Below are 27,833 nucleotides of genomic sequence, written 5' to 3'. Positions count from 1 at the left end.
ATGTTTACATTGCATTAGAAATTAAATTAAAATGATATGTGAATAAGTTTGTTTATGTAATAAGTCATTAAAAATCATGGCAGCAATGGATGTAAACAGGTACATGAGGTATATTCATAATTCAGTCATAGTGTTAGATCTGACCGATCAGCCAATCAGAGGAGACGTCTGCGTTTTATTCAGGCAGTAGAGCAACAAGCCCCGCCTACTTGGGAGCGACTACATATACAGCGTTTTGTTGAAATTGTAGTTGGTGATTTTACAGAAAAGTAATGGATTCAGCACTTTGGAATGACACACGACTTTTTATGAAGTGTGTGATGTGAGAGCTCTGGTGGAGTCTGCACATTGACCGAAAACCCCCCGAAAACAAACCATCATGATACTGCCATCAATAGCAACATCCAGCTGTTGATCATGTGACGTGTGTGTCTCGCTAGTTTTAAATGGGTTCTGCTAGCCTAGCCAAATGTTTTATTTCAGTAACTTGAACCAGCTCTGTGTGTGTGTCTGTCTGTCTGTCTGTCTGTCTGTCTGTCTGTCTGTCTGTCTGCAGTGCATCGTTTGACTCCACGGTGCGTCTGTGGGATGTGGACCGGGGGATCTGCATCCACACGCTGACCAAGCACCAGGAACCGGTGTACAGCGTGGCGTTCAGCCCTGACGGGCGCCACCTGGCCAGCGGCTCCTTCGACAAATGTGTTCACATCTGGAACACACAGGTAGGCAGATGAGTCTGTAGATGCTGCGACGGTGTATCGACCTCCCGTGGTCTCACACAGTACTCTCTGCCTCCAGACGGGGGCGCTGGTGCACAGCTACAGAGGGACAGGCGGGATCTTTGAGGTGTGTTGGAATGCAGCGGGAGACAAAGTGGGAGCCAGCGCGTCAGACGGATCTGTGAGTACGCAGGACTATGAGTTGGCCGCTCGTTGTCGTAGCGATGCCCCAGCTGACTTCCGACTCTTCTCCTCCAGGTGTGTGTATTAGACCTGCGGAAATAAAGCTGCTGTTCGTTGGAAGCCATGGACCGACCATGAATGTGTACATAGCCAAATGACTGTCCCTGCCTGCCCTGCGTACTGCTCACGCTTAGGCCCCGCCCACCAACTTACAGGAAGCAGGACACAGGAACAGGAAGCGAGTACCGACACAGCAGGTCCACACACGCGGATAAAGGGACAGATGAACGGAGTGGCGCCCCCCTCTGTTGGGTCAGACTCTCAGAGAGAAGCAGAAGCGGGATGCACCGGAAATGGAGCAGAGACGTGACAGATCGGAATATTTACCAAAATATGGAAGCTGTTTGGCTTTTTGATCTGGGAAACATTCCCATCGTCATCAAAATGTAAAACAATGAAAACGTGTTGATCTATGTTACTAGTCAGATCTTATTGTGGACATATCGGCTCCTCCACCACAGATAGGATGGCACTTAGGGTTTCTTTTTTTTTTTTTTTTAATTTCAGACCTCTCGTTCTATATTTTTTATCATGTGGGAGGGTCAAAGGTCATGGAGACGTCCCTTCTCTCCCCCCCAGGCAGGTGGCAGCAGCTCACTAAGCTTCACCATGCAGATCAAACTCTGGATTCCTCTGATTCATCCACTCGGGAAAATAACACATGATGTCCCCCCCTCAGACCCCTTCCTGACCTGGAAGCTGCAGTAGAACCAGAACCAGGTTCAAACTGACTGCTGGTTTGTTATGATTTTAAACTGGGAATACTAGGAGCTCTGTGTGTTTTTTACTGTTTTCCATGTCATTTTTACAGCTTTTTAAATTAAATGGAATAGTTTCCCTTTTTTCCAGTCATAACATGTTTCCATTCAGCAGTATGGCGCCCTCCAGTGGCTGTGAGAGAAATGTGGCTAGAATATTTCCAGCCTGACAGCAGATGTCTCTGTGGATTTAGTCAATACAGTGTACCAACACTCCAACCTTTAAAGGCTTTCCACTGAACCAGTTCCAGTGTGAAACTGGCACTAGTGCTGTTCTTGACAGCAGTGGTTTGTGTTTCAACTGGTACCGATCAACTGGTTGGACTGGGCCAGAACTTCTCATGGAGACCAATAATAACAAACCAAAACTTTGAATACACCATGTTTGAACCTCTGGAGTCTGGCTCTGGTTTAGGAATAACCACTTAGCTGGCAGAAAAGACCCATGAAACATGAAATATTTACTAAGTCTCTTCTTGGAGCAACACCAATAAATCAGGCTGGATTTGCTCAACTTTGGAAGCTGATTGATCAGCCGATACACACATGGAAAACCAATCTTATCCACTTTCACATTAGGCACCATCTCCTCCTGTGAGAGAGGACTGACTGACCACCAGGCCACGTCTGCACATGCATGGTTAGCAGTGGTCACCTCTTCATTGTCTACTTAGTGACTTTTAGCAACTATTCTGACAAAGATATTGGTGTCTGCCAAAATTGGAATCAGCAGGATTTTGCTTCTCTGGTCTCTTCATTTTTGCAGAAATTCTTGTCTTGTTTTTGCCAACAGGTTGATTTCAACGGCCAGTTGTTTGGCTTTTCTGTCCTCTGTTCAGCTGAGCTGTTGTTCCGAGCAACAGGATGTTTCAGTCACAGCAGCTGAGGTCAGGACAGGAAGGGCTGTAGAAATTCAGTTGGTGCAAAACTCTTTACAGGTTTCAACATTATTAAAGCAAAAAAAAAAAAAAAAAAGCAACCTAATCCAACCAGTGTTGACGGTCTTAAATAAGCCGGTTCAAATCAGAATGAAGGAGCTTTAAACATGGTGTGAACATCTGGGCTGATTTAAGGAAAATACTCAGTTGTCATACTATTAAAACGGATGGAGATTATTTTTTTTGTCACATCTTCACCTGATTACAATCATCTTTGTGTCAGCTCCAGTTTGACTTGTTATCCTTCAGCTTGCTTTTATCAGCCCGGGTTCCAGTGTAGTGGTGGACCTGGACAGACTGGGACAGTACTGGTACCGTTCCACCAGCTGCAGCAGGAAAACATTTCATCCCCCAGATGCCGTTCCAGACATGCAGTCCCCACAAATCAGCTGGAGATGTTCACGTCTCTTTAATGATGACTGAGCATGGCTGAAAGGGAGTGTTTCCATAGCAACCACACATCCTCTGTGTTTTGCCCGTGTTCATGCAGGTTTCACAAAGGAAGAACTAATGAGCTCTTAGCAGAAACCTGAGCTGTTCAGGTCTGCTCCCTGCATCATGACCTCTGACCTCCAGTCTGCTCCTCACCAAACCTCTGCTCAGTTTTCTACTCTTCTAAAGCCACACTTTGTCCTTTTCACTCATTTAGAAACATGAGGCGAGCAGATGATGGTTCTTTTTACCTTTTCCTTACAGTGAATAACCACTAAATGAATCAGTTTCCATAACAACGTGATCTGTTGGAAACATTTGTCCAAATGGATGGAGAAAAGAACTTTCTCTTCAACTCTGAAATAAAATAAAAAACAGGATTACAATGAAATATGAATGTAATTTTCCAACCAAGCAACAGATTTGAAAACAGCGGATGTTTGAAGGGAGGAGCAGATCTGGAGGCGGAGCTGGTCGCAGCTTTTTTTTAAATTTTTTTTTTTTTTTTACTGTTGACATGTTTTATACATGAAACTGAACACAGGACATTTACAGAAAATACTCTGGGTGTAAAACCTAGCTACTTTTTTTTTTTTTGTCTCCTATCCGAAATGTTAAAAATATCAACTCTTTCCTCTTCTGATCAAATTAAAAAAGAAAAAATGAGAGAATTGGAACTTGTAGGCTTTACTGGACCAAAAACCTTCCAGAAGCTCCTCCCTCTGACAGCTGCTGCTGAACGTTTTGTTTCCGCCTCCCCAAGCAGAACTCTGGACTCCACAGATTGATTCATGTTCCCGTTTTACGTCATGTGTGTGGTATGAATATATTTTTTGTTTGTTTGTTTTTCTCGACTGTATTTGAAGTTCTGAAATCCAAACTTTCAAGCGGCCATCTTGGACGAGCCGTGGCGTTGCTGAAGCTGCGTTCAGGTCCGGATCAGTCCCCAAGGCTCCATCAGCGCGTTTTTTTTTTGTTTTTTTTTTGCAGCTTGCATCTCATCCATCTGTGTCATCATTTAAGTCAGATCAGTAAAACTTCAGTGCAGAATAAAATATATTTTGATAAGAGGTTTGAGTTTTGATTTTTCTGTGTGGGGGAAATGAAATGTGAAAGCTGGGGGAAAACGAAGCAAAAAAAAAAACACCATAGAAGAAAAGAAATTGGTGACAGTTGTGTTTGTTTTATTTTATGTCAAAACACAAAGAATTGATTTTGGGTTTATGAACCAAATAAAACTTTGACTTCAATGTTCTTGAGCGCTTATGTTAGTTTTTCTCAGTTGCCAACATTTTCAAAATAAGTTATGCAGAAGCAACAACAACAAAAAAGCAAAGTTAAAAATCCTTATGGCGATCATATCCTTTGGGTCGGTGGTCCCCAAACTTTCCTTAGGGCCACATAACGTTTCCCTTCTCTGGTGGGGGGCCGGAGTCAATTTGTAACAGAAAACGTGTGACGATTGCAGGAGTGCCTAAATGTAAAAATTTGTTTTCCAGAAAGCACAATCAAATAACCCTCTCTGGGTTCTTCACAGACAAAATTCAGGAAATAACACTATTTATGAAACAAATACCGTATTTTCTGGACTATAAGCCGCAACCTCTTTTGTTTTAAACAAACCAGTAAACGTACACATATAAGCCACAGATGTCTCTGCAGCTCCAGGTTTTCCACAACGATGCAGCAGCAGCAGCAGAGGGGGGTGGACACCCAAAATTTGAGTCATAACAGGTCAATTGAATATCACACTTATTATGGTTGAAAAAGAAAGTTGCCAAATTTAGATTTAACTGAACTGATTACGTTAGTTTCTGAATAGTAACTGTAACAGTAAAAGTGCTGATCCTTCGTGTCCTAGCATGCGCCCATTTTCATTTAGCACATGCTAGTAGCAGTCATAGACATAATATAAGGATAGACGCCTCATGGACCGCTCTCGCCTATTGTCGCTGACGAGATTTAGGGCGGCCATCTTGGAGCGGTACACCACTCCAGTCAGCGTTATGTGTTTAACAGGCACAATGACGTATCAGCGGATTTAATCGATCATAACACACTTTTTTGTTTCTGTAAACCATATTCAAACATCTATCAAAGCAACATTTATAAACAATTGTATTTTTTAAGTATGTTTTTAATACATAGTTCATCATATTTAAATATGCTTAGTGGCTATAACAATAGAATAGGAATGGAATATTCTGATATCGATGTATGAAGAGCATATTACAAAGCACACAGCCGTTCATAATGTATTTAATAAATTATTTAGTAATATCAATACATATTTATATAACTATACAAACACTAATAAATAAAGATTAATAATGGCACAAATAAATAATTAATACTGAATTATATATATAAACGTGTATATATATATATATATATATATATATATTCGGATTTTGGACTCGTCGGCTGAGTCCAAAATCCGACTCGGTTAGCTTTAGTGGCTAACCGTGTGTTAGCCACTAAAGCTAACACACGGTCCAAAATCCGATGTGAGATTCATCCTGCAGTGAATCCGTCTCTCTTTATAGATTTCTCCCTCTTCTTCCTCACATCGTGTCTTTAGGAAACTTTCAAAACAAAAACGGAAGATTTAGGATGTATCTTACTTTTGACAGAGTGAAAGAATATAAATAATAGTCTTTACCACCTGTGTAAACTTTGCCGGTGAATGTTATAACACATAAGTTTTATAATATGTGTTATATTGTTTCATTTCTAATATAGGCCCTTGTGTCAGATAATCTAAGTCAATGTTAGAGAATAATAAATGTTTTTAGATTTACGGAATCTCAGTTAGCCTTCATAGCGGGGCTGAACCCGTATTACACCAAGCACTGTAGCTAATATTAGCTGGTATCTCGCCGGTGGACATAAATAGAGTAAAGTAATATTCTAATCACAATATATACACAATAATATGTCCATCTTACTTGTGAAATGTTGTCTGTGGAGCCCTCACATCAGTAATCCATAGATCCGAACAACAATATCCCTCAGTGCTGAGGCATCTTCTGCTGTTTTGATTGAGCAAAGTAGGAGGGTATACCGCTCCAAGATGGCCGCCGTATTTCCTGCGCCGGAGCGGTCCATGAGGCGTCTATGCTTATATTATGTCTATGGTAGCAGTACTAGCATGTGCTAAATGAAAATGGGAGCTTTCTTCTTCTTCTTTAGATTTCAACCGCAGCTTGCATCCATTAATGTTACACTACTGCCATCTATTGGATCCTAATATCTATACCTCAGATTCTCATAAGGATCCCAGTATTATTTAAAAAACGAAAAATCTTTTTCCCCTCAATGCTATTTAATTGATCAACAACATTCTCAAATTTCAATTCCCTATTAAAACCTGATTCCGTTTTAATGGGTGCTTTCTTCTTTTATTTCCAATTTTGACTTCCAAAAATTGACTTCCTCCTAAAGAGCCCCCTGGTGGTTGAAGAAAAGTCCACATATAAGCTGCACCGGACTATAAGCTGCATGGTTCAAAGTTTAGGAAGAAAGTAGCGGCTTTTAGAAAATACGGTATATGAAAAAGAATCTACATGCTCTCTGGTATTGTTCAGGGGGCCGGACCAAATGTGGAGGCGGGCTGGATCCGGCCCGCAGACCGTAGTTTGGGGACCACTGCTTTAGGTGAATGCTTTGGGAACATTGTACATACTGCTGTGTTTAAAGAACATGAAAAATGGAATGTCCAGAACGTTAAAACAATGGTTTCTATAGTTTTCCTGCAGACGTGACTTCAGGTTTTACTACTGTAAAACCTGAAAAAAGTTTGAAGATTGCAGGAAATGCAGAACAGTTGTTCTGCATTTCCTGGTTTTACTTCAGAGCAGCTTGTTGGGCGTCACCCTGGAGGTTTTCTGCTTCAGAACCGCAGTCCATAATCCAATAAATAAATATTGGGATGCAATAAAAAGGCCCAACATGGAGAGTTCAGTTATTAAAAACACTTTATTAATCCCAGCATGATTATAAAACATCACCATACCATGAAACCAGCGCCACCGTTCTTCATAATGTTCCACTCCAAAACACCCGAAAACCACAATCCAAGGTCACTTTTTCTTTGGCAAGCTAACCTTTTGTTTTCAACAATGTGACTGTGTGGAGCTTTTGTCTCAATTTGTAATTATAATAATGTAGCTTAAAAAACTGCATAAATGTGTAATATTTCTTGCCAGTCGTCTCAGAAAGTGACGCACTTTTTGTTGAGATTCATTAAAATTTTATGTTTTGCTATTTCAAAAGTTTCTGAGGTGACTGGTGAGAAATGTTATACTTTTACCCAATGTTGACGTTTTTTTTTTTTTTTTTTTAGATGTACCTGAACTCACCGCAGAACTTAGTTCACCTTGAAGCTGACCATGGTGGTTAATCTTCAGTCCATATTAATGGTAATTTTCCTTTTGTTTCCATGATTTTCTGGGTTTTCTTGGTGCTAACAGGACTGAGTTCATTCCAGCTGAGCATCTGCCTTTTCTGCACTTCCTAGATGTTTTTCCCTACAAGGACTTTTGAAGGACACTGTTGTGAGGTCGAGTGGCTCCGTTCCCAGACAAGACTGCACCATGACCAGCATATGGAGCCGTCAGAGGCTCCTGTTTACAGGATGAATGACCTCACTGACTGAACTCTTCACTAAAATGTTTTATTTTTATTCATTTTAAAATAATGTCGCAATCTGGAAGTTTCCTAATGCTCTACTACAGATGATACTAAATAAGCGGCTAGTTGTCCTACACTGACTGCTCAGGTCTTGAGCTGCTGTCATTTCGACCCGACTTTCCAGTTAGTGTTTCAGAAGTTCAAAGTTCATTTCCAGAGGATTCAGGTGTTGAACTGTTCATCCTTCCATCAGCAGATTCTGAGTCCAATGTTCAGGTGAAAATATCAGGAGGTCAAACCGCTCTGATACACTCCACCTGTAACAGTACTCTTCCATTATGCCATTTACATCAGTTGTTGGAAATTCAGAAGATGCACAGTTCCACCAGGGCTCTGCTAACTGTTGCTGCCGCTAGTCTGGAGGAGCTGAGTGGGGGAGGGGAAAGCTCAGCTGGAGACTGAACCTCAAAGGAGGAGCTTTCTGAAAATAGGCAGCACTTTGTTAGACTGAGCATTTAGGTACCCCCTACCGGTTGCCATGGAAATCTAAGGATTTCTCAAACATGCATGAAAGAATCAAAGCAACACTACAGGTATGTTTTTGAGGTGGAGGAAAACATTATAATATTATGTAACATAAAAAAGAGAGATAATTTTACATAATACCAGAAGACAAACAATGTTACATAATGTCTTCTGAATGACTCAGTGTTTCCTTGTCTGCAGTCCCTGGCAAATATCAACGAAACATGCATAAAGATGGATGTTTGGCACCAAGTGAGGAGAGGAGGAACCCCACTCCAAATACAGGTAGTTCCACAGGTAGGCCCCTGTCAAACTGGAAAAGTCCAGTTTGACAGGGGCCTCATGTACTGGCAGCCAGCTGATTCAGCCAGAGGAATGAAACTGGCCCCATCAAGCTACAACGACATGTTCACATCGCCTTGTTGACGGGCTACAGTGCATGAGAAAGTGTTAATAGCCTGGAAGGAATTACTGTACACACCAACCAACCATCCGTCCATCCAGACAGATAAACAGACACACATACATGTGTATTTTAATGTGTTAAAAATGTTAGCGCAATTCATCACATTTTTGTTATTTTCCAAAGAAAATCCAGAGCAGGAACCTTGGTTTTGTGTTTCTGGTACACCCGTAAATCTGATGCACAAGTGACACCCACAAACAACAGTGATGGGAGTGCATTTCTGGATAAAACACAGCCAATCACATCACACAGTGTGAAGACGTTCATCCACAGTGTGGAAACAGATTCACTGACAGAATCGTGTGACCAAAAATGCGTCCTCTTGTTCACAGGCTCTCCTCTTCTCACCATGTCGGGTCAAGCAGACACAGCTGTGTGTGTGTGTGTGTGTGGTGTCGTGTGATTGGTCAGAAGTGTGTGTTGTGTTTTATCCAGAAATGCATCCAGACAGCAACGTTGACATTTCACTTCAATGAGTCCACTTCCACTGTTTGAAGTCCAAATCCATGAGTTTATCAGACATGATGAGGAATTATTTCTCCAATTCTTCACAGAATCCCTACAAAGACAAACGTCAAATAGCATTTTCATGCTGAGCCAACATTGTGTCCTCTGAATCATCTCAGCCATGGCTTCAGCCGCTGTCAGGAAACAAGCGCTCTATACAACACATGATGTACTCAGCAGTAGGAGGCGCTGTCTCCAGGTGCTGTGTATGAACGGTGTGTGGAATATAAACAGGCCGACTGTTCAACCCACTGATCTACTGCTGGCTGCTAATACTAGCAGGAGACAAGACAACATGCCAAGGTGAATGTTCTTCATACCTCAAACTCATCTGGAAATGTCTGAGATTCCAATTCCTTAAAGTTCCTCTGCTTTCTGCATCGACATAGCTGTTTGCTGACAGATGCAGGGCGAACTTACATGTATTTACTGTACATATCTAGTCATTTAGTGTTGTGCTTTCAGTTCCATATGGATAAGGATTTATCAAAGAAATGTACATGAATTCATGTGTACGCACAGCTTCCTACATCTGACTCTCACAAAGAAGTGTTAGGGCCATTTGTAGATAGAAAAAAAAAGGAGGAGTCAATTTCTGACAAAAAAAACCCCCAACAAAATCTCAGAAATGAGAAATGAGATTATTCTTGGAGATTTTCTAGAAAAACAAGGATATTTTTGAGCTCCAAAAGTTGAAAAATTGTGAGAAAAAACTCAAATGTTGAGATCAATCAGAAAAATGTTCCAGAAAAACTTTCCAAAAGTCAAAATGTTGAGTTTCAAAAGTCAAAAACTTTTGACATCTGAAAATTTTCTAAAATTCAAAAGTTGAACATTTTTAACTTTTAAAACTCAAAAACTTCCAGTTTTTTTTCTAGAACGTCTGTGAGATTAATTTCAAAATCTCTGAGTTTTTTGAAGCCAGTTTATTCATCTTTTTTTGTATCTACAAAAGCTCTGATTGTGTTTCCTTCATGACTGAGCAGAAAATTCACACCGACCTTTGTCCATGAGGTTTGTCCATGATGGTGGGTAGGAGAAGGGAAAACACCCTCAAAGCCATGCTAAATGCAGAAGTAGATTGAATGAAAGTGCAGTGCAACGACAATGAAATATTTATCAAAAATGCTAAACTGTTCCTTAAAAATTGGTTAAAAGTGACAAGAAGAAGAAAGCACTTGCGAAGCTGCAGCTTCGTGGCGTGTCGACGTCGGAGCGCTCAGAGGAAGGAGGACAGGTTTGCTGCTGTGACGCTTCCCGTCACGTTGTAGATGTGCAGCTCCGGCTCAGGGCCGTAGTAAGGCAGGTAATGGGCCACGTCTGCCAACGTCTGCAGGACATCATAGGTTACTGCAAACAGGAAGTACGTGGGCAGCAGCCAGGTGAGGCTGAACACACACTCCCCCACTGGCAAAGGGACGGCCAGGTGTCTGGAAACCAGGAGACACAACAACGCTTGAATGCACCGCAGGGACACCTCACACAGCGGTGTGTGAGCAGGCGGCTCATCTGTTCAGGTACTCACTGGAATCGCTCTTCTCTGGACTCTCTCAGCATGATGAACACAAACAGGCCCACTTCAGTGTTGAGGGAAAACGAGACAACTTTGTCCAACATGACAACAAAACCCTGAAGTAGGTGGAGAACAGATTATTCCCACAAATCTAAGGGCTCATTACTCTGTGTGTTCGCGTGTGTGTGTGTGGGTGTGTGTGTCATTTACCCTGGGATCACACACTGACACAATGAAAATGATCCCAAATCCAAGCAGGGATAATCCGAGTTGGGCGAAACTACGAAACAAAAAGACAAAAATGGAAAATGAATAGAGTTTAAAACCAAAACAGTTTATGCTTCACTTTTCCAACGTCTGTCTCTGTGTTACAACACTTCAGCTCTAGTAATGCTGATGATTCACTGCTGTGAAACAAATCACTTCTTTATGTGGCTCCTGTCCTAAGGAATCATTCTACAAATGGATGGAAGAACTCTGTTGTGTCTGGAGGAATCAGGTCCCTAAATTAGTGAGTTTTAAATTCTGTTTTATATATTTATGAATTAGCACTCGTGTCTTTGTCTGTTTTTAACATTTATTTATCTTTGTACTTCATGTTTGTTCATTGTGTTTTAAATCCCAGCCTGCAAAACAAATGTCCTGTTTGGGGAACAATAGAGGATCTGGACTGAACTATAATATTCTCGCTCCTTATGAGAGAACATTATGTGTCCCACAACATGATGCTGCCACTCCCATACATCCCAGTTAGGATGATACAAACATCCCAGTTTATCCTTAGATTGCAATGATGTCATAATGTCCAAACAGGACATGTCTCCACAGGTCTTTGTCCCTGTGTGTATTAACAAGCTGCAGTCTGATGTTTAGGTTGCTTTGGACTTAAAATCATAAAGTGAACCAACACCACTGTGACTGATTGTCAAAGTCACTAAAACTGAGCCTGAATCTGCAACAAGAGCTGATTAACTCCGACTGCCAGTTGACTGACCGATAGAACGTAGACGGGTTGTGACGATTGGATGAAGGTTGTAAGAATTCAGATGAATCTTCTTGAATAATCCACCTAAAAAGATTCTCTATGAAACCTGCGGTAGGTACTCTTTGCAGACAGAAGGGGTATAAGCACCCAGTGTTTATACCCCAGGTATTAACTCTCTCTCACAAGAAGCAAGATAATACCTGGACAACAACACAATACTTGCATATAATTGAACAGATGAGCGCGGCGCCTTCAGGCATCAGTTAATTGTTCCCAGGATGAATCAGACTGCAGCAGCTCCATGACTCTCTTCCTTTGTCTTTCTAGTCGTGTCAAAACAGAAAGCATTGAGTTCCAGTGATCCTCCAGGTAAGTTGGATCATCTGGGCTTTCCCTCATTATGTAAAGAGACAGTAATCATTTTGTATGTAAACTTCTGATTTTGAAGACAAATAAATCTTTGGTTATCAAAAATGAATTATTCCTGAGCCTGCACACGACTGTTATAACACAACAGAAGATGTTTTTAGGCTACGATAAAGAGAATTTTGACTCTTTGACTTTTTGGAGCTTTCTTTGTTCTTAGATTGGGACATGGACTCTCAGCTATCATCATTTAAAATCTCCACCAGACGAGCCGTCCTGTGTTACCTCCTGGCGGAGCAGTGCTGGTGTTTGATTGGTGAGTTTCTCCCCCAGGCTTCAGCCAGCCACTGCAGCCGGCTGCTCCACATTGAGCTCACCAGACCATCGACTGGAAGGAAGGAAACGCGCTGTCAGAACCAAACCCAGCAAAACATTGTGCAGCTCAGAGCAACCCCAGCCGCTCTGCAGTCAGGGGAACGGTCCCATCTACTGACAGCCGAAATGTCCGGAGCCTCTACAGTGGCAGCAGAACTCACTGGTATGCTTCATGGCGGATCCCATCACCAGGAAGGACACGGTGACGCTGATGGCGATGAACACCTGGATCAGCTGGGCCACCCAGGAGTAGGCCCTGTAACGCTCATTAATGATCTGCATGGAAGGGGGTGGAGGTGGAGGATGTGGTGGAGAAGGTGGATGTCCAAATAACAATGAAGACCCGACAAGGGTCCAGATAGACAGTGTTTAGAAAATCTGTCTTACAGGTTCAAATATTCATGTTTCATAAAGACATGCAGTTTTCATCCAACATTCTAACATGGAGAGTTTTCAGCTCCATCCATCTTCCAGGTCAGAAAGTTCAACTTTGGTTGGTTTCATCTTCTCCCACAACATCACGCCGCCAACCTGCTGATCTATTCTGTTTCACTCCAAACCAGATGTATTGTAGTTTTCTCTTCCGTAAGGTCAGACTGGTTGTCATGCCAACAGATACTTCTGAGAAGTAGATCTCACCTGCTCCTTTGACGTCACCCTGAGCCACCTGACTGAAGCAGTCTATGCCAGGTGAGTCCAGGTGAACGGCTCCATGTTTAGATCGACATGGTTCCTTCAGCAGCTTAGACCTTTGGATGTTCTTAACTCTGCTTTAGCCCTCTCCATTACCTGGTCTGCTGTGTTTGAGTCTTCATGATGTCGTTTGCTCTCAACAAATTGGCAGAGATGTTTCTTTTCATAAAGACCTGGCTGTAGCAAACCTCTGATGCCTTCACAGAACGACCACACTCTCACCGAGGCCTCGCTCACACACAGCCGGGAATTAAAAAAACAAATATGTCCCAAACATTGTTTAAGAAAATATCATCATACACACGGTTTCAGACAAACTAAAACCTATGTTAGCCAGTCAGAATACTTCAAAACAACCAAGACTTCCTGTTAGGAATTAAAGATAATAAGACGAGACTATTTCTATTGGGAATTGTGAAAAGGAAGTGGATATACTGGAGCATTAGTTATCACAGACTGTAACCTCAAGTCTCTGTTTTCCCATGGACTCACACAAATACAGAGTTTTGTCAACTCTCCTCTGTGGTTGGAGCTTTTATTAATAATTATTTTTAGTGATATTAAACAGAATTTTTGTGAGGATGGAAGGCCAGAAAATAAACATGTATTAGTTTTCCCAGATTTATGGCTGTGTGGACTGAGATTAAATCACAATCTTTTTAGTTTGCTGATTTCAACTGGTTTCACAAAAATCCACTTAGACACATCAGATTAAAAAGAGCGCTTTACAGTTTTCAGATCTGTACTCATATGAAATGTTGAAAATATTCAATAAAGCACCACGTCAGGTTGATCTACTAACTAAAATCCCAATAACTGTTGGGGTGTGAGAGGCGGTGAAGGTCAGGAGTGAGCTCTACCTGTGGACGCACTGAGGGGAGAATATTGACTCCTTCCTTTCAGGTTGTGTGACCTGGAACTGGGACTAAATGAGCTGGCCAGCCCCTGCAGCTCTCTGCTGCATGTTTTTATTAGCACCACAGGTGGCTGTTTACAGAATGGAAGCATTATTTTCTGGCTAATTGAATCCAAACACTGGTTGATCACATTTTTGTTACAGTTGACTTCATCCTTTATTATAATCCATCAGTGCACGGGCCTCTTGGAGCGCTCACCGGCTGCCAAAGCCTCTACAGCTTCTGATGTTTTTCATTTGGGTTCGTCAGAAAAACACAGAGGGAAAAAAAGTGGAGCATATAGGAGAGATAAACCTAGCATCACTTTTATAGGTGTCTAAATTATTCTATTTAATGCAGATGAAGTTAGTTGCATATGAAATATGGATCTTTACATCAGCTGACTTCACATTCACATTTATGTACAAACACACTCATACACTAGAGTGTATTTCCTCCAAGCCTACAGGGGCTGACCGTGGAAGATATGGAAGGCTGCATAGTCACAGATGATAAAGACTGAGTTGTGTTGCTCAACCTAGCAACATGGTAGCAGTGTTGCTTTACTTGATAATGTAGCAATTGTCAAGTAAAGCAGAATTAGCGTCAACCTGAGGATTTGTCGGTAACACTTTATTTGAAGGGGGTTGAATAAGACTGTCATGACACTGTCATAAACATGACATAGCACCTGTCATGAACATGAATAAGTCTTCATGAATATTTATGACTGTTGTCATAAAGCGTCATTCGGTAAATTATGACACTTTTAATACAAAGTTGACATTATTCAAAATGTCTTTGATATGACAACTTGACATTAACCAATAAATCATTACTGATTAAACTTTACCTTTAATAACATAAAGTTACCTAATTTTTAAAGTGCAATCAGTAATACTTTTATAACAAATTTATATCAGTAATGATTTCTTGATTAATGTCAAGTTGTCATAACAAAGACATTTTGAATAATGTCAACTTTGTATTAAAAGTGTCATAATTTACCGAATGACGCTTTATGACAACAATCATAAATATTCATGAAGGCTTATTCATGTTCATGACATGTGTTATGTCATGTTTATGACGGTGTCATGTCAGTCTTATTCACCCCCCCTTCGAATAAAGTGTTACCGATTTGTCTTAAGAGGCAATTTGTCAATAAGTTACTAAATATGTTTATGATTCGTCTGATCAGGTTTAAATGATGTTGAATGAAGCTGGGCTCCTTCTACTGTGCAGTTCTAACTTCAATCAAAGCTTATCTCAGAATCGCTACAATGGATTGTTTAGCTTAAACTAAACACAATTTTCATATAAAAAGTTTAGCAAAATAAAATTTGGACTCATTTTCTAATTTCTTGATTTTATCATACGCTGAAGATTCTTGAGAAGTCTCACCTTTGTCAATGGAATGGTAGCTATCTCTCCAGCCTTTTCAGACCTGAGGAGAAATCATACATACACACACGTTGGTTGATCTGAAGAATACTTAAATATTTCTCACATCAGCAAAATGTTTGGCAATGCCAAGTTTAATCGTGTTGTGTGCATAAAATCTGTAAAGCATTTAACAATTCTGTTTTGGAAAACTGACGCTGCTCAGACAATAAGATAAAACATCCCATCTCCAACCAGGAACAATTTTAGTAGAAAAATAAACAGAAACAGGGTCAGAACAGAACTTCAAGTTTCCCTTGTAGATGCTTGCACTTTGTATTTTTTTTCAAAAGGTGTTGGAATTAGATTTCTTCCAATGAAGGATCAAACTAATCCTGTTCATGGAGAGACTGTGAAACTAAACAAGGCAGAAAGTGAAACATAACGCTGGTTCTCGACATGAAGCAATAAAACCTGAGTTGGAAACGTTCAGTTGTTTCTTTGAACACTATTCAAACCACCCAGGTGACATGAAGTGTGGATGAAATAGCACCTGGCAAATGTGAGAAAAGCCCCATTTCCCTCATAATCAATGAATCCAAAATGGAACCACCATGACAACCAAAAGAGTGTTTGTTGAACCAACATCCTGCCAGGCAGAGCAACCTTCTAGTCAAAGCAACAGCCATTTGTGACCAAGCTACCAGATGGGCTGTTTGTGTGTGAGTGTGTGTGTGCGTGTGTGTACGTCAGTAGAAGTCCATGTGTAAGGAGAGTATTACAGAACTAGAACTCATCCATGAGAATAATAGTGTCAGACGTTCTTTTTATGCTGTTTTCATAAAAAATAGCATAAAATGGACTGAATTGTTGAAGAGAGTTCAGGGAAAGAAAGGAGCAGATAAAAATTTCATAATTATGGTAAGTTCTCATGTTATTTGTTATCGTCTGAGGTAGTGGGATCATGTTGCGTAGATATAATATTGGAGGGGCCCCAAGGCCCCGCTCCTTGGGGAACTTTTCACGTGATTTGTGTCATCTGTGATGTAAAGTTACTAACAGGCCTCACTAGAGTTAAATGGTCCAGTGTGATTTCTGGTGCTGAAAGCTGACACGTCCAGGGGGTTCTGTAACCTAGAATTCCTCTTCTATTCTTTGTATCTGTCTCTTTAAAAACTCCTGCTCTTTCTGAAGCCCCCCCCTTCAGGAAGTCATCACAGCATGGCTCCTCTACTAACCCTTTAACAATTTGACCAAAGTCTGATGAACTCAACAGATGTGCTGTTCCGCCAGTTGTTTGCTGCTGGCTAGTCTGAAGGAGCGGAGTGGGGGAGTGGTGGAGGAAGGCTGCTCCATGAGGCAGAAGCTCTGGAGGTTGAAAACTGCAGGCAGAGGAGGAGTTGCGTCTCGAAGGCAGAGATAGGTCCACTAAGGCGTTTTCCACAGCTGAATGGTTGCCATAGGAGATTAAGGGATTTCTCAAACATATGAAAGAATCAAGGCAACACTCTAGGTTTTTGATGAGGGAATAACATTATAAACACAAAAAAGTTGATTATACATAATAATGTCCCTTTATCACACCAGAATACAAGAATTTCGAGGGTTGAGATGAGTGAATACTTTTGGCAGTATAATGCAGCTGGTTCCTGCTGACACTGAGATCTGCTTTCAAATTTAGTTTGTCTTTCCAAGTCTCTATTAAAAGTCTGACCACATTTTTTCTTTTCCACTAGAAGGTTTGACTCTCAGAGTGTAGAGAAACATCAGAAAGTGAAGGAACGGCCTAAATTATAAATGTGCTACCAACAGAAAAAAAAGGGAACACACAGCGAGTTACTGATAAATCTACGAATCACTCCTTCCATTCTAAACTCTAATGCTATCTATCTGCAGCACAGCAGGTTTAAATAACAGAACTGAGTCCTCCTCTGCAAAAGCAGAAAAGGACTCTAGAGGTTGTGATCAAAGCTACAAGATGCTACTGTGGGTAAAATAACTACTGAAGATTTTTTCCAGTTTAATATTTCTAGTGGGGCCAGTGAGATCATATTAACATCAAATGTCGGCGACGACCCAGGTAAGTGACACATACAAATAAATCAAAGGAAATTTATCCACAAAGTTATGCATAAAAAAAACAAAAAACATAGTTGACAGTCAGTGCTGCCCTGATCTGATCATCATAGAGCTTCTTTAGGAATGTGGGTCCAGGACGCTAGCATTAGCACTGGGGACGTCCTCACCATCCGCTCATTCAGAGCAGGTAGGGCTCTGTGGATCTGAGTCCTGCTTCTCCTCTTTCTCCTTCTTGGCCTTCAGTGACATCATCTCTTGCTCTGCAGCTTTCATGTTCACCACATTCAATTTCTGCCTGACCACATGCCCTCAAAATGTAATTTTTATATGGCTTAACTCTACAGTCGCCTCTGCCTTCTTCTAATCTGAGGTCAACTTCCCATCATTCTTGAGCTTTGCTTCTGCCAGACTAACTAATTTCCTAAAACATGCTAATTTCTTCAGTGTTTACTTATTTCAAGCAGCGTTACTTTTCTCCTCCACTTCCCTGCCCCTCCTCCTGCGACGGTAGCGCCTTTAGCTTACAAACCTCAAACAAAACTAAAAAACCCTGAAATAAATGACTAGATCCAGAATGATGATTGCAGCACATTAGGATGTATTAGTTTTTGCTGAGCAGATCCACAAACTGACAGCTGTACATTTGTTCTCATTTAGGTAATTCACAATCCGATTCCTTAAGATAACAATTGATTAACACAATCTTCTTGAAATTAATTGACTATGCCTGAATAACAAGATCCGGAATAAATGATGTTTGATATAAAATAATTAACATTTCAGACTGGTCTGATGCTCTGTAAATGACTGCTTGCTCCATACACTGTAACAAACCCAGGCTAATTAAATGTTGCAGTAAGTGTGACGATAATCAGTGTGATGTACTGGTGGCGTATCAGGATGCGCTTGATGTGAAACGTGGTCCCTTCTCAGAACCATGCCATGCAGATTTCCTCATGGTCTGCCTCTCCAGGGTCAGGTTGAAGCAAACAGACCAGACCGGGGCAACATCAGCGTTTTAAATCAACCAAAACCAACAAGGCAAACAGTCCAGCCTGAACCCGACTCCGGCCAGGTCAACGGTACAAACGGAGAGACTCACAAAGAGCAGGAAGGAAACACACGCATCCTCGGCAACAAATGCTTAGTGATTCATGAGAGTCATATGCTGAAGGCTTATGAATACATTTTAATGAATGTGTCAAAAATTACTGCTCTGACAGTGGAGGAGTTCTGGCTCACTTCCCTTGATCAGATTTCTTATCCTCTTTTTGCTTCTGTTCTTTTTTCTACCCAAACCTTTCAGTCAAAATGAGGTGTGGGTTTTAACTAGGCCATTCCAACACCTTGATGACCCAGTTTAATTCAAACTACAGCTGACTACAGACAGACAGACAGACAGACAGACAGATTCAACTTTATTGTCATTGCACATGTTCCAAGTACAGGCAACGGAATGCAGTTTGCATCCATCCAGAAGTGCTTGAGCAAGTTATAAATATAATATATATGGTGATCTAAATATCATACAGATGTACAAATATGATACAATGTACATGTCCACAGCTATGGCTGTGGTGAATGTACAGGTTGTGAACAAAAACATACAAATGTATGTACAAGATGGCTGTAGAGTCACATGACTCCACATTTGAAACAAGAAGGTTTTCACCAGGGTAGACCAAGAGCTTTTAAATCAATGGGTGTGGTGCCAGTTTTAAGGTGATGCAAAATCCACTTTTTTAACTTAAATTTTTTTGTGTACTTTGAGTGTCTAAGAGTGTAAATTTATTTTCTCCTGGTGCTGCACAGATACCCTTTTTTTCTTTTTGGATTATATTTTTCAGTCTATTCATTTTTCTCTATTCCCCCAAAACATTTTCTTGTCTATGACCTCGACGAACTGCTAAACAAGGTCCTAACTTCTTGTTAAGTTTTGTGATCGGCAGCAATTTTGTAGTTCAAGTTCAGTTGTGCCAAAGTTGCAAGTGAGCAAGTCAAATGGTTTGGTTCTAGTGTGTATTAACACACAGGATTCCTTACATCGTCCCTCAGCGTTGGAGCCTCTTCAAAGTGCATGGGGCACTTAATTACGAGTGCTTCAGCAATGTGTGCCAGTACCAAGAGGGATTTTCCAAAACACTTTGTCTGATTGAGGATGTAACTGTTCTGTATGTTTTGAATACAGTTACTTGTTTTTGTTTTTGCCATGTTTGCCTTGGGGGAAAAAATGATCCAAATGCATTCAGTGAAGTTCTTGAAGACTCCTTAATTATGTCTAGGCTTTGTTTACTTCATTCATATTGTGGTAGCATTAATATTTTAATATGTATCTGACATGCATGGACATTACAGTTAAACTATGGCTCCAACATGTAAGATCTAATGGACAAGTCTTATGTTGTGGACGTCTTTAATAAACATTGGAATAAAATGTTTCTCTGCCAGTAGATAAATGAATAGCAGCACGAGTTGCTCTAAAACAGTGTTTCTCAACCCTGGTCCTCACTGCCCCTCCTGCTCTGCATGTTTTAGATGTGCCTCTGTTCCAGAACAGCTGATTCAAATTATTGCATGACCACCAAGTACTGCAGAAGCCTGTTAATCACCCCGAGATACAATTCAGGTGTGTAGCAGAAGGGAAATACCTAAAACATGCAGGACAGGGGGGCGGTGAGGACCAGGGTTGAGAAACACTGCTCTAAAATGAATTGCTCTAAAACGAGTTGCTCTAAAAATGCGTCAGAACAGAGGTAAACCAGGGGTCTGTGGAGCTACAATAGCCAGGTATTCTGTCCAAAGTATTGCAGTTCTACTTCATATAAGTGAATGATTTAAAAGTGAAAAAGGTTTAAAGGCACTTTACATCGCCAAGCTACTGCTTTTTCCTGACTTCACTGCATTTCACTGATATTTAAGTTCACCCTTCCGTACAACAGTCATCATATGCCTCCCATTGGCTGTGCTGCCTAATGCTCATTCTTCTTTCATACTTTTTTGCATATTACTACATTTTGGACATGGAAATGACTAACTATGAGCTACAAGCCTGGAAACAATCCAAACAGATACGTTAACATTTTATGAATAACTCCAACCACTCTTCTATGTGAATTAATACATCCCACACACCATTAATAACGAATTTCTGGTTCACTTTTTGTTTTGCTTGTTCCTCCATCTCCTCATCTTCTTCAGATATTTCTTTTGACATTCCAGAGTCTTTTCTTTATACCTCTAATAATTAACACCCACTAGACATAACACACTTTGCACCAGCTATTCTAATTTGATTATGCTCACCTCCACATCTTGATTCCTGACCTTCTCTGATGTCAAAAGCATTTTAATCAAGTTTGCTCTGCTAAATGTTAGGTCCCTCTACGGGAAGATTTATGGTAATGATTTGATTTTCTTCATAATTTAGACTCCTTTAGACTGATACCTGGAGCTAAAGAAAATGTGCTCCAACTTCCAACGTGTGCTTGAATTTCAGTAATTTTCACTTCCACAGGCTGAGTGTCGGTAGTGCTCGCTCTTACAGTGGGTTATAAAAAGACTCTCAAACACTCTCCTGGCTGTAGATTTAGCAGCTTGGGGGTTGCACAGAAATTAACTTGCAAATTCAGGAATTAGAATAAAGTTTACAGATTTGAATAAATTTAAAGTTGCATTATTTTCCATTTAAATTCTTTTTCAAATTTCTTCATGGTTTTAAACTCATCTTTCAGTTTTCTTTTTAACTGGTCAAAATCACTGTTTAAAAGCCATGTTGAATACTGTGTGGGTCCCCTTGCCTTTACACACAGATGAACTTTAATTTCATCTTATTCTTAAAGTAAAGGCTTCAGTGTGGTGTTGCCCCCCTTTTAAGCTGCTCAAATGTTTTTCAATAAATTAAAATGTGTTTTCTCATTAGGCTTATTTGTCAGATTAAAAATATCCTTTCAAAATAATCTTTAAGCTGATATTAAACATACTTTTCATTAAACCCACATTTTTGTATTACAAAATGTTTTTTTATTGTCTCAGATTATAATTTTAAATATTTTTTCATAAACTGAAGTGAAAAATCATCATATTTAATCGAAATAAAAGCTAAAAAATAAACTACTGTGTGCAATTAAAGTCTATAATGTGTTTCACTAAGTGGTGAAGTTCCTAACATAAATGAACTTTCCCATTACATGGGAAAGTTCATTTAAATGGGTTTTCAAAGAGAGCATATGTAAGGTCAAACACTGATGCTGGATGATTAGTTTGAGATCAGTACACAAGTGCAGAGCAGGCAAGCTGCTCCATATCAAACACAAACACTCTTTAAGGACTTTGCTTTGTGCACCAGTGCTTGGTCATGTTGGAACAGTCAGGAAAGATCTGACATATTTCAAAATGTCTTTGTATGCTGTAACACCTGATTTCCTCAGTGTAATGAAATGGCATCAGACTTATATAGGGCTTTATGGGCTCCACACTCTGGGAGTGATGTCACTCTGTTGTGATGTCAACCAGTTGTGTATGTATTCCTCAACACACGTCAGCAAACCTTCACCTTTTATGAATGAAGAGGAAATGAAAGCATTATTGTCTTTTATTTATTTATTTTATAAATATTAAATAAATATTTATTACATTTCACCAGGAAAATCACATTAAGATTAAAAATATTGTTTTGCTAGAGAATCCTGGCCAAGACTGGCAGCATTAACATTAGTAATCTTAACCAACTTAACACTACAGAAAAACCCACTAGATATTACAGATGAGACACATTAGCATTTTCAAATTTCAACCAATAACTTTCATCCAAACGTCAGATCATTAAAACTGCTGCATGTCTTAACCTCTGATTGTGAGGCAAACTACAAGGCTGCAGAGTTCCCTGCACTCTGTTTCGTCTTTGTTAATTCCCCCTCCTACCTCATCTAAACAGTGTTAAAAGCCCATAACTGTTTCCAAAGAGTCAACAGATGAAGTGAAACAAGGTTAAAGGAAAGGGATTTGTGGAAGTATAAACAACCATGTGCTCTGAGCAGATGTTTTTTTTTCTTTCCTGTTACTAATTTACAGAAATCCACAAGAGGGCAATGTTGTTCCACTCAAACCCTGTTAAGGCAGAGAGGAAGTCGTACCTTTCATTGAAGGTGTCTGAGCCATATGGGTCACAGTCACAGTGTTTTTTTTTAAGATGAACAATGAACAGTGATGGGTTGAAGAGGGAAGAGGGGGGAATAACAGAAATAAAAATTCATGCCAAGCAATCAGAATGAAATGGTTTTTCTGCAAATCAGCGTAATAAAAGAGGCTTTAATGGAAAAGGAAGGCCTGAGCCAGGGAACCGCTGCAATCCAAAGATACTTTGAAATAATTACATATCCTGCTCAAGAGCTGTTAATTGCACATATTCACAGCTTTCTGCTGATGTATCATCACTGTCACTCTTGGCCATCAGCGATACAGAATCACCCAGAGTCAGAAGCACAAATGGAAATCTGATGCAGCCTTTTTCTGTTCTCAGAATGGCTGTTGACAATATAAAGCCATAAAACGAGCCTTGTGCTCAGAAATGTTCTCTGACAAAGTGTCATTCCGTTTTTTTTACGATAGGAATTGCTGCCTTCGCAGGCTCTGATTCTGCATCACTGTACCTCAGCATCTCTCAGTCCAGCACAACAATTTTCAAATCAAGAAGAACCAGGTAAGTGAACCTTATGGTGGGCGAATTAACTATCAGCCTCCATTTTCATGAATATAACATCGAGAAATCCTCGGAGAGGATCAGATTTGAAACAGAAAGTTGGGCATCCAGAAACAGCAAACCGGCCTTGATGAAGTCACATGACACTGGAGACCAACTCTACCACCTCAGTTTGACTCAGTCTTTCTGAGGACCATAATGCATTTGGAGGCTTATTTCAGAACCAATACACAAAGGTCACCAGGATTCTGTCAAATAAAGTTTGACAGTTCTTTCTAGACAGAATGTTGAAATACAGAGGCTTACAATATTAAAGTCTATAGTTTGGTTTGCACATGGAATCAGCCTCTTTTACTTAAATGCACCTAAATAAATCTGGTGCACTAACTCTATTCCAGGACTCAGCATCTTAATCTAACGTGCTTTTCTAACGTAGAAAATAATTTGTATTAAATTCACTTTAAATATTTATTGTCAAAAAACCACAATACAAATAGTATTTGTAAATTGTACAGTCTTTGCTGTGTGATTGATAAACCAGCAGAGGAGCTAATTGCACGGTTTCTACACTGACCAATAATTTCCAGTAAACACCATTTAAATCGTTGAAGGCTGTGTCATAAACGCAGCACTAGTGTTTATGAAAGGACGAATTGACAAAACTGTCACATATATAATATTCAGAAAATATCACTCACTCAAAAGCAACTCGTTTTTCCTTGATTACTGGTATGTCATGATTTCAGCCCCAAGAACACTTGTATTGGCTGCGTTTGGGTTCTGGCTGATTTTGCTTGTACATTACAGTACGATCTCACCAGAATGAACCCACAGCAAAATCCAGATTAGTGTTCTAAGGTGGAGGGTGCCATTACTGGCCTAGAAAGAAATGTCCAGGAGCTTTTACAGGGACTTTCGTCTCTAAGGGCTTCTCAAGCCCAAGCTAGGTGCTCTATTACACTGCCACGTTCTCTTGCTGTCACTCCCTCAGTTAACGCTAGCAGAGCATTTTGATGGGGATCCCGAACAGTGCAGACCTTTTTTAACCCAGTGTTCTGTGCTTTTTGAACTCCAGCCCTCTGCCTTCCCTTCTGAACGGGCCAAGGTGGCCTACACTATCTCTCTGCTGTCTGGAAAGGCAAAGCAGTGGGGAACTTCTGAGTGGGAGAATGATGCTGACAGCTGTGACTTGTTTTCTGATGAAATGAAGAGGGTTTTTGATCCAATCCGTCCTGAGAGGGAGGCTTCATCTAATTATCAAAGAAGGGTCTCAACTGTCCAGGTCAGTCCCTGCAGCATGCCACAAGTCTCCACAACCCCCCCTGTTAGCGCTGAGGAGCCCATGCAGTTGGGTAGGACCAGGCTCTCTGCTGAAGAGAGGGAGAGGAGGTTCAGAAATCACCTGTGTTTCTACTGTGGAGAAAAAAACCATCGCACTCTTAACTGTCTGTCAAAAGGACAGGTTCAGTAAAGCTCGGGGGGTCTTTGCTGAGCCCTATCCTCAGAACCCTCCACACAATCAGTGAACCATCAGATTTCCTGACTGTTTTCATTGATTCTGGGGCTGATGCTGACTTTATTGATGTTGGCCTTGCTCATATGCTCGCCTTGGAGTTGGAACTTCTAGATAAACCATGTGAGATTTTTGTTATTGATGGGCACCTTATTGATCAAATAACTCACTGTACTAAGCCTGTGTCTGGACTGATTTCAGGAAACCACCACGACGGGATCACGTTTCTGCTGACCAGGTCTCCTGAGATTCCTGTGATTCTGGGACGCCCGTGGCTAATCAAACACAGTCCAGTCAATTGGCTCACAGGTGAGGTTCAGTCTTGGGGTTCATCTTGCTCTACTTCTTGTTTGAAGGAAGCCCCTATCATGACATCTCCCTGTGAGGTTAACCATGATTATCCAGATTTGTCTAAGGTCCCTAAGGTTTATCATGATCTGCGTGAGGTATTTAACAAATCAAAGGCCACTTCTCCGCCTCCCCACAGAGAGTACGACTGTGCCATTCACCTTTGCCCTAGAACCACCTCAACTAGGGGTAGATTGTATTCCATTTCTGGTCCTGAAAGAGGGGCAATGGAGGAATACATTTCTGATGCTCTCAAATCAGTCATCTGTATCCTTTTTGGGTTTTATCATTGCTCCTGGCAGGATTACCATGGATCCATCAAAGGTGGTAGCCGACTTGGAGTGGCCTGAACCTTCCAGTCTGAAGGAGCTTCAGTGGTTTCTTAGGTTTGCCAATTTTTATAACCATTTATCAAGAATTATAGCTCAGTGGCTGCCCCTCTTCATCAACTCACTTCAACCAAGACTCAGTTCAAGTGGTCTTCAGAGGCTAAACATGCTTTTGGTAAGCTGAAACGTCTCTTCACTTCAGCTCCCATTCTGTGTTGTCCTGTTCTGTCTAACCCTTTTGTGGTGGAGGTTGATGCCTCAGACACTGGGGTTGGTGCAGTTCTGTCTCAATGGTTTGCAGATGATGGCAGGTTACATTCTTGTGCCTTTTTTTTCTCGCCGGCTCTCTGCCTCCGAGAGAAACTACGACATTGGAGACGGAGAGCTGTTAACTATTAAACTAGCATTGGAGTCATCTGAAACTCCAATGTCGGCCTTCTATCACCTGAAGAACATCTCCAGGATTAGAGGACTAATGTCTCAGCAGGATCTAGAGAAACTCATCCACGCGTTTATCTTTAGCCGTATTGATTACTGCAACAGCATCTTCACAGGTCTGACTAATAAATCAATCAAACAGCTGCAGCTGATCCAGAACGCTGCTGCTCGCGTTCTCACTAGAACCAGGAAGATAGAGCACATAACACCAGTTCTAAAGTCCCTACACTGGCTCCCTGTAGCTCAAAGAATAGACTTTAAAATACTGTTGTTAGTTTATAAATCACTGAACGGTTTAGCACCACAATACATTAAAGATCTGTTATTGCTGTACCAACCATCTAGACCCCTCAGATCTTCTGGTTCTGGTCTGCTCTGCATCCCCAGAACCAGAACCAAACGAGGAGAAGCAGCATTCAGTTTCTATGCACCACGGATTTGGAACAAACTTCCAGAAAACTGTAAAACAGCTGAAACACTGGGTGCCTTTAAATCTCAACTTAAAACCCACCTGTTTACAGTTGCTTATGGCAATTGATGCCTTCTATGTATTTGCGAGTGACTGGGAGTCATTGCGCGTATATAAAACCCTGTAAATTCTAGACTAACAGGTAACCAATTAATGCACAAAATCCGCGTAGGACAGCGAAAGTCCTAGCGCAAAATTTTCGCGAAACAGGCGGACGGAGCCTGGTGCTGCAAGGCTGGAGGCCTTGTCCTGTTAGGCTGTGATTTTATCTTTTCTTTTTATCTTTTTATTACTTTCTTTTTCTTTCTCACTGTTTAAAATTATGTAAAGCACTTTGAAATGCCTTGCTGCTGAAATGTGCTATACAAATAAAATTTGATTTGAAACAACCATCTCCAGCTCAATGTCCTAAGGGTCTTCTGTTTGTTCCTGAAGAAATGGTATCTAAGGTCCTTCAGTTCTGTCATGGCTATAAACTTTTCTGTCACCCAGGTATTACAAAGACTCTAGCAGTGGTCCACTCAGGATTCTGGTGGCCCACTCTGAGAAAGGACACACGAGAGTTTGTGTCAGCATGTGTCACCTGCTCCAGAGTAAAGCCCTCCAGATGCCCTCCTGCCGGTCTACTGAGGGCTCTGCCGATTCCACATCGACCGTGGTCCCACATCTCGACGGATTTAGTCACCAGCCTACCTCCCTCTCAAGGTAACACGGTACTCCTCACTGTGGTTGACAGATTCTCCAAGATGACCCACCTCATTCCTTTACACAAGTTGCCTTCAGCACCTGATCTCGCTAATGTGATGGCTTGAGAAGTGTTCAGACTTCATGGCATTCCCAGCAACATCGTGTCTGATAGAGGACCACAATTCATTTCCCGTTTTTGGGGTTTTGCACCCTTCTCGGCATTGACGTCAGTCTCTCTTCAGGTTTTCACCCTCAGACGGATGGCCAGACAGAGAGGATGAATCAGGAGGTTGAGTTCAAGTTGCGCATCCTTTGCATGGATGGTCCTAGTCGCTGGTCCCAGAACTTACCTTGGGTAGAGTATGCCATCAATGGATTACCATCAAGTGCCACGGGTCTGTCACCATTTCATGTTGTTTATGGCTATCAGCCGCCCATTCTATCTGTTCAGGAGGGAGCCACCCAGGTTCCTGCTGCCCATTTATCAGCGCATCGCTGTCTCAGAGTCTGGAGAAGAGCCAGAGCTATTCTCTGCAAGACCTCTGCTGTTTATGCCCGGAATGCCAATCACCACAGATCCCAAGCCCCTAGATACCTGGTCAGTCAGAAGGTGTGGTTATCCACCAAGGATCTGCCCATCAAGGTAGAGAGCCGCAAGTTGGCACCCTGTTTTGTGGGCCCATTTCCTGTTGCCAAGGTTGTTAACCCAGTAGCTGTGCATCTCATACTGCCGCCTTCATTCCATGTACACTCCACCTTCCATGTCTCAAAGGTCAAACCATTGATGTCATCCAGGTTTTGCCCTCCAGCCAGACCCCAGCAGAGGAGCTGGGCCAACTTC

The 27,833-nt window shown here is 41.2% G+C and overlaps 2 protein-coding genes across 3 annotated transcripts in view; one reads left to right on the top strand and one right to left on the bottom strand.

Annotated features, from left to right (window-relative positions):
* The window catches only part of tbl1xr1a (TBL1X/Y related 1a), a 55,121-nt gene extending 52,426 nt beyond the window's left edge, over positions 1–2,695 (top strand). For both annotated transcript variants that reach the window (XM_088005113.1, XM_088005112.1), the window contains exons 14-16: positions 557–722; positions 799–900; positions 978–2,695. In XM_088005113.1, coding sequence (XP_087861239.1) covers positions 557–722; positions 799–900; positions 978–1,004 — 295 coding nt within the window. In that variant the 3' untranslated portion in view covers positions 1,005–2,695. The remainder of the gene's footprint in view (positions 1–556; positions 723–798; positions 901–977) is intronic.
* Positions 2,696–10,080: 7,385 nt separating this feature from the next.
* Positions 10,081–27,833, bottom strand: part of LOC106908354 (uncharacterized) — an 86,152-nt gene continuing 68,399 nt past the window's right edge. Inside the window, exons 13-18 of the mRNA XM_088005111.1 lie at positions 15,453–15,495; positions 12,621–12,735; positions 12,370–12,472; positions 10,944–11,013; positions 10,746–10,849; positions 10,081–10,650 (exon numbers count right to left, since the gene is read on the bottom strand). Of these exons, the coding sequence (XP_087861237.1) occupies positions 10,440–10,650; positions 10,746–10,849; positions 10,944–11,013; positions 12,370–12,472; positions 12,621–12,735; positions 15,453–15,495 (646 nt within the window). The 3' untranslated portion in view covers positions 10,081–10,439. The remainder of the gene's footprint in view (positions 10,651–10,745; positions 10,850–10,943; positions 11,014–12,369; positions 12,473–12,620; positions 12,736–15,452; positions 15,496–27,833) is intronic.

Source organism: Poecilia mexicana, unplaced genomic scaffold (genome assembly GCF_051168715.1).
Source record: "Poecilia mexicana isolate PSO_F unplaced genomic scaffold, ASM5116871v1 scaffold_4, whole genome shotgun sequence".
Taxonomy (NCBI): Eukaryota; Metazoa; Chordata; class Actinopteri; order Cyprinodontiformes; family Poeciliidae; genus Poecilia; species Poecilia mexicana.
Note: the sequence above shows the minus strand (reverse complement) of the source record. Positions and strands in the feature narration are given on the sequence as shown.